This window comes from Manduca sexta, unplaced genomic scaffold (assembly GCF_014839805.1).
Source record: "Manduca sexta isolate Smith_Timp_Sample1 unplaced genomic scaffold, JHU_Msex_v1.0 HiC_scaffold_698, whole genome shotgun sequence".
Classification (NCBI taxonomy): domain Eukaryota; kingdom Metazoa; phylum Arthropoda; class Insecta; order Lepidoptera; family Sphingidae; genus Manduca; species Manduca sexta.
The window spans coordinates 1-7,993 of NW_023595515.1; the positions used below are offsets into that span (position 1 = coordinate 1).

Here is a 7,993-nt window from a genome sequence, read left to right on the forward strand (position 1 = left end):
CCGGTCCCCTATTGTTTCTAGTTTCCCCTTGACAGTACTTGAAGCCAGGGAGAAGGTATAAAAAAATGAGTAAAATTTTGGAACATGCTTGAAAATATGTTTGTCTGACCTCATATTAGTATTGAAGGATACGTAGTAGAATGAGGTATTTACTATACGCTGTATTTGCTTACACCAGGATACGAAATAAACTCACCATATACATAGCGTAGTTACCCATATTTTTAACACCATGTCTATTTATTTATTTATAAAGATACACTAAACAGATTACTGACAATAATAATCTAAGTTACATTACAGTGGATCTAGTGGCTAGTCAGAATCCAAATAGAAGTGTATACAAGTTATTCAAATTAGGTGACAAGTACATGTTATTTAGTTACAAAATAATAAATATATCATGTCTGTAGAATGAATAATTGATTTATTCACTCTAAGTTTCAAACATTTTATCATTATGACGTTTCGACTTTCTTGTCGTCGCCCGATGTGGTTAGGGACGGCCCGTCAATCAGCGTATTATAAATACCTATTACTTTAAATAATAAATTGGTAGGAATCATTTAAAAACGAACATAGAAGAAAGGAAAACAAAGCATCAATTAATTTTATAAAAGATCCGACATTACCAAGGATCTGGTTGGTAGATGGTTAAAAAAGAAAGCGTTATAAACAAAGGTTTTTAATATAGCAGAGTGATATTCCATTACCACGCGCAATATGAACACTTGAAATTGTCCCAATTGGGACGTTCTACCGCTATTAAGTATTCGTTACTAATGTGTCACATTTTATTAAAATTCTAAGAATGAGTAGTTGTAAGAAATTAACTATTTTTTATGTTCACGATTACTAATGAAAAAGGGCATTCCTGCGTAGAGCGAGCGTCGACCCGAGATAAACAACACTAAAACAAGATTACTAATACCTAGTAGTTGTAAGCGATGGTGTTTCCGTGAATTACTAAAATCATTTACGGGCATCATTTCGAAGACCTTGCAGCCTTCATGGTCACGGGGACTGAGGTGTTGTTCGTCCGTAAAGTCAAAGTTACAATATCTATCTACATTTTACAATTCTACAACTTATTTAAAATTTTAGCTGTTGGTGATCCGATCTACGCAGAATGAGCTCACAGTGACTTGAAATCTGGCAGCCGGTCTTTTGGGTTCCGATTTAATTAAATGTAGAACTGGATCCCAGGCTTGTGCAAGCTTCCAACCATCTTCCCTATTGAAATTAGGATGTTTTTTAATTTCAATAGCCTCGCGAATCATCCTGGGCAGGAATCGGTGTTCTTTGTCTAACATTCGCGTAAACATAAGAAATCATTATAAAAAATATTAGTCAAATAAGTAAAATATTTAAATAGTAAAAATAGTAATATTTGTTGTTCAAGTGAATTAAGTTATAACAGGGAACGCTTTGGTTGCAGTTTTAGTTCAGATTTTGAACACATAGTTTATATAGAGGTTCGTGTCTATAGAATATAAGTCAATGTTTACGGAATTGTTCTGTGTCGACTTGTGGTGGAGTTGACTGTTTCAGAGGCTTTGCTGTAATGCGTACGCGGTACAAGTACGACTATTGCGCTGAGGTCCTGGGTTCGAATCCCAGGCCAAAAATATTTGTGACTGGTTTTTTCATCTTAAAAAATACTCAGTCGCAGCTCGGAGTCGTGAAGTGGGGGGTGCGATACCTCCTTGCCTCGAAAAGCATGTAGAGCCGTAATGGACCAAGGGGTCCTGCGCCTTATCTCTCTCTGGTCATGTCACCAACTATAAATGTTATGTACGTCGCACTTGTTGTACATATCAGTGACTATAATTATTGTTTAAAACTAGTGTAACTATGTGTAACTTTTATTATATGTACAATGTGGCAGTGCTAATAAATACATAAACAAAAATGAAGGAACAGAGTGTGCACTTGTGTATTGCGCAAATCCTTGTGCACTATAATATCTCCTGCGTACCATTTTTTTTTTTTCGCGGAGAAGGTGTCTTATGACTACCGCCCAGCCTTCGTGGGGGGCGACTGGGCGGTTATGTTGGGGTCTCCGTGCCTTACGACCCGGCGTTGCGCTGCCCGGATTTGATGTCGACCTTCAGGCGACCGCCGGGCCCAGTCCCTAACATTTATACAACGCACGGCACACCAACTAAAACTCCGCGGTGGCCCGCTTCGGCGCATTAGGGACGACTGCAGGCTTCCTCTGACGGAAATGTCTAAGTCTACATCCACAGCCGCCCCTGCGCGGTGCCGCCTAGTGCGGTCTGTCACCAGTGAGGGTGGGGGCTCAGGAGCCCCTGCGCACCGAAGGACGCCTCGGCGTCTGCGGCAGCATGAGGCCAACTGCACACTGCCGTCCATCCCGGGGGTCAACCGAAAATTGTGCAAAGATGCACAAAAATGCACTAGAGCGGACAACCCCCTGTTGCCCGGCGACGACCCCCATCGTGGCCCCTATTAGTCGCCTTTTACGACAGGTAGGGGATACCGTGGTGAAATTCTCCAAACGCCCTCAATCCACAGGGCGGATCTCCTGCGTACCTGGCTGATCTCCGTTAAGATTGGCCGCCGTGGCCAAAATTCGCTTCGGAGCGATTTACTTGTCGCACCTAGGCTATGTAACGATATATTATCATAAGTTCCATAATGATTAGGACTATTATTTTATGTGATATGACCATAATAACAAATACAGGGAATAATACGATTTAAAGGATACTTAGATATTTTTGTCAATTATAATATCGCTAACAGCCTGTCTCGTGATATCTGAGAAAAGACCAATCGTCGAATATACTATAGGGCAAGCTAAATACAAAAACCATGACTTTAAATAAATGTGAAACAGACCTTTATTAATAATTTTTCCGGGATAAAAGTCCAGTTATATATTTTCCGGGATAAAAGTAGCCTTAGGACTGTACCTTTCTATTAGTGAAAAAAAAAATCTAAACCAGTGTAGTAGTTCCTAAGATTAATGCATTCAAACAAACTCTTCAGCTTTATATAATATGTTAATTTGGTTAGATTGACAATTTAATAAGGAATATCATGGTAGTTAAAAAATGTCAATGAGACCTGATTTTTTTTTAAAGAGATTTTTCCGAAATTTGCATATTCTGGCCAGCAACTCGTGAGCCATCAAGTATGAAACGAATTGCTCAAGGCAGTTTGCTCTGGGAGGCTCCTTAATCTAGATTGATGGCGGTAATTTAATAAATGTGGATCGATACGGAAGGTCCAGAAGAATAAGAAGGTAGCTTCAAGAACTTGCGCTACTGACGGTGCGGCGTATAGCCTCTTTTGATAAATTGCGACTTTCAATGTACATACAAAGTGATCTAAGCAAACTTGAAAAATGAAATATAGAGTCTGATTATTAAAAACTGTTTATTTTCGTATTCTTAACGTGTTATACAATAATGATGAGATATTTGTGAATAATATACCATACTGCGTAATACTTCCAACGTGTTTGGGATATTTAATTTATGACATGAAGGCAATAAGCCTCTGAACAAAGTTAAGACAATTTTCACAATTAAATTCGGCTCCAAAGAAAACAAAAGCGTTTCCAAATGTCCTATATTACAGCGCGACTACTTTGACATAGTCAATTTCGAGTCGGGGTAGTTTCCAGGTGGACAGCCAGGAGTTGGTGTCCTGCCAGAAGTTGAGCATGGCTTTGCGACCACCGTCGCGCCACGGCTTTCGTTTGTTGTTGCTTGTGATCGAGTCGTCGGGGAACTCTGTGATGCCCCCTGCCGCCACGCCCAGGGTTAGGTAGAACTGAAATACAGTTTATTATGATATATTAATATAGTAATCGCCTATCTATCCTAACTTTTTCCGAATAATATTGTAATTATAAATGAGTTAGTCTAATCTAGTTCAAAGTAGGTAAACGTATAAACCGGTGATTGAATTTGGATGGAATTTGGCATGTATTAAACGATAGTTATTGGGAGATGAGAAATAACGACAGGGAGTTATAGATAAAATAAAGATAAAGTGACATAATTTTTTTTCAGTGATAATAAGATTGGAATGCATGTCACGAACCTCGCTGGCGAGGTATTTACTCTTAATTTAGCTGACATACTAGTCTTTTATAAGCTACTTATATGACGTCTATCCGAAAAAGAAAGGAGAAATACTGTAGTAAAAATAATGAAATACTATACGTGAAATGAAAAATACGGATAAATTCAGAGAATAATGATTTCTTATGTTTACGCGAATGTTAGACATTGAAATTAAACTAATTTTCGGATTCTATCGCGGTGTCAGTATTTTATTTTCTCCCGACGTTTCGAAGACTTTGCAGCCTTCATGGTCACGGGGGATTGAGGTGCTGTTCATCCGTAAAGTCAAAGTTACAATATCTACCTACATTTTACAATTATACAACTTTTTTTAAATTTTAAAATTTTAGCTGTTGGTGGTCCGATCTACGCAGAATGAGCTCACAGTGTCTTGAAGTCTGGCAGCCGGTCTTTTGGGTTCCGATTTAATTAAATGTAGAACTGGATCCCAGGCTTGTGCAAGCTTCCAACCATCTTCCCTATTGAAATTAGGATGTTTTTTAATTTCAATAGCCTCGCGAATCATCCTAGGCAGGAATCAGTGTTCTTTGGCGAGGATTTGTGGCTTGTCTGGTCGCAGATAATGATTGGCGCCTCCCTCAGAGTGTTCAGCGACTGCAGACTTCGTCGAGCGTCGGTGTTTCACGTCAGCTATATGTTCTTTTACGCGGGTCCCTATATTCTAATATAGTGGCCGGCTGCCAGACTTCAAGACACTGTGAGCTCATTCTGCGTAGATCGGACCACCAACAGCTAAAATTTTAAAATTTTAAAAAAGTTGTATAATTGTAAAATGTAGGTAGATATTGTAACTTTGACTTTACGGATGAACAGCACCTCAGTCCCCCCCGTGACCATGAAGGCTGCAAAGTCTTCGAAACGTCGGGAGAAAATAAAATACTGACACCGCGATAGAATCCGAAAATTAGTTTAATTTCAAAATTCAGTGAATGTTTTTTTTTACACTTGTTTTACACGAGTTGACATAAGACATTTATGTTTTTAATTTTTAAATTATATTAGAACAAGTGGTTCTACAACAAATACCGACCCACAATCGAGCTAACATTTGTCTAATGATATTATGATATGCGATGAGTCTATCCTCAAGTAGAGTACTAATCAACTCAGAACTGTTTGTAGCCCACAACATATTATTATTATAGTTATCTTACGAAGTGGGCGATTAATTTATGAAAGTAATATAAGCAAGCATACGTGATCATCGAACGGCGCCATGAGTGAACCAGCGCGCAGCTGCGACCGCGGGAGTTCTTCGCAAAAGGACGGGAACTGGTCTTGAAGGCCGCTCCCCGTCGGCTCCACGCGTCCCCATACCTCATCATCCACCGCTAGCACTATATGCTCTGCGTAATAAAATTTATATATTAATACGTGAAGAAAAATTTTGTACCCAATTTGAAGCATATTGCGTCACGGAGGCATGACATTTGGCATCAAGGAAATATATTATATAGAGAAGCAGGGAAAAAAATAGTAATATATGTGTAGTATCTGTTACAAATATATTTAATGTGACAGGGTAATTTCGACCATTGAACGACCATAGACATTAGAGTACCTGCGTATTGAAGTGTCAACAGTTAATATTGATCGGAGAAATAATGGTTAACTAACACACTACACTTCATCTTTCTAAGTCTTGCACTGTCAATAGAGGAGTTTTCATAGAGTAGGTAATCAAGGCACTATTATAATTTTTTATCTAGAAATTCATGAGTTTCAGTAGGAGCATAAGATAGTTTAAAGTAAATGAGCTCAGTATGTTACCTGGCGTCCACTCTAATGAATAAACATGGAAGTTGTCGCCCCAAGCAGAGCCGTCTCTTCTTAGCTTGGTGAAAAGGAGTGTTTCTCGACAGTCTAGATCCATTATGGGCCCTCCGTATAGCATCTGGTTAAAAAACACTAATTGTTTATTGTCACTTAGATATAATATAGTGTCACTAAAAATAACGACTGCCTCGGTGGCGTAGTTGTATTGCATGTCCGGTACAATAGCGCTCTGAGATACAATAGAGGTCCTGGGTTCGAATCCCGGGTCGGGCAAAGTGATATTTGGGTTTTTCTGCTCAGTATCAGCCCGGAGTCTGGAATTTGTGCACGATATGGCGATGGGCTCGCCCCCTATCACATCATGGGACGGAACATACTTGGCGAAAAGAGGGTGCCCTAGTTGCGCCTCTGCATACCCCTTCGGGGATAAAATGCGTGATGTTATGTATGTTATGTATGTACTAAAAATAACTCAGGTCCCAACATAATATGGAAAAATGTAGTAAAATTCCAAATTACTATTAGGGGTTTATGCATCTGCTAAAACAGACGAAATTGCATTTGTGTTTCGTTTCGAACGAACCGCCATTTTGTGAATACCTGTAATATTTTCTTTAGTACATTACTCGTGACAGTGGACAACTTGGTATTTCAATTTTTAAAGGATTTTAAAATTAATTGGGCTTATATCACCATTACCTTAGTCACGTTTGATTTTAAGTTATTAATAAATGTAGTGTCAATCAACAGTAGGATTCAAATATAGAATCAAATACTAGTTAGTCAAATACTACTTAGTTTGGACTGTATGTAATTCTCGTTAGCAATTATTACCTTATTACTGTAATCATTTTGTCCATAGTAAAGCTGTCTATTGCCGCGAGCAGTTGCTATCTTTATAATCCCCGACGAGTAATGTGGAGAGCCATACTTTTTTAAGAACGGCTCCAGAAGAATTTCTGAAAGATTTAGTAATAATGCATTATTAAACATACGTAAAGCCTCTCAATAGTACATTAGGCCTGTGCCCCACAGTAAGATGGACTACTAAATTAGAATTTAGAAAGAGTAATAATAATTTAATAAAATTATGATAGTACATAATACAGAATTACAGATCTTTCAATCTTAAATTAAATATAAAATTCATAGTTATGTAAATAACTTTTTAATTCTACGTAATTGTTTTAATTTGTTGTAAGTGAAGCTATGTTAGTCTACATCATTTATAACGAATTATTATCTTTAAAGCCACACCTGGATACAGCCAGTCTCCTTGCGGCAGCTTGGCTCGCACGTACACCTTGCCGTACGTGAACGCGAAGGTCTTGGAGGTGATGCGGCCGCTCGCCACTGGCGGCAAGATGTCCGCACCATCCACCTTCATCTCACACCGACTTTCCGTTGATGTGCAACTGGAACAGACCATGGATCGTTTGTTATGATCTTCAAAAAAATTCCGGTGTCTTAGTCTTAGTTTTTAGTTTCCCGAGATGACCAATAGGCAAAATTTAATCTACGCCCTGGTCTGTATTACCCGAAGAGATTTATTTGTTTTTATGTTAATTATTATTATAATGTTTACCTACTACTATATATTTATATTAACTTTTAAAGAGGGGATGGGGACGAAGTGCGTACGGGATTGCCTGAAGCCTTGCACTTACATAAAAGGATTTACGACCCGGGAATTTGTTATTGTTATTTAATTCCTCCAGCGGATCGCTTTGGTGACAGCCACCACTGCTATAATATACGAGAGACCGACTGGGTAGGTAGTATCGCAATATCTAGTACTGCGGCGAAGTAACATTCAAAAACAAAACAAAATTCAAACATCCGAACACGTAAGCAAATTTAAGCATTCATTCTTCTTCATAACTATACTTATAAGCAGTATAGAATTCAGTTATAGCAACATAAGTGATCAATGACTTATGCCACCATAAAGTCACGTTAACAACTTACCCACTGTTCAAGTTAAGCGTGCCAGAGGTAATTGTGTCATTTGTAAATCCTGGTAAGTCTTGTTGCAGTTTCGGGGTGATCTGCAGGATGCCTCCAGCGGTTGAGATCGTCTGGCCTGTAGTTAGGTG

The 7,993-nt window shown here is 38.7% G+C and overlaps 1 protein-coding gene across 1 annotated transcript; it reads right to left on the reverse strand.

The window, feature by feature from the left end:
• Positions 1-3,386: 3,386 nt before the first annotated feature.
• On the reverse strand, positions 3,387-7,993 carry LOC119193558 (beta-1,3-glucan-binding protein-like; the record flags this gene model as incomplete). Its single annotated transcript, XM_037447208.1, is given in 6 exon segments — positions 3,387-3,804; positions 5,319-5,467; positions 5,892-6,015; positions 6,732-6,856; positions 7,155-7,312; positions 7,866-7,993. Coding segments are annotated over 6 exon segments (885 nt in total), but the record flags the coding sequence as incomplete, so codon positions are not given.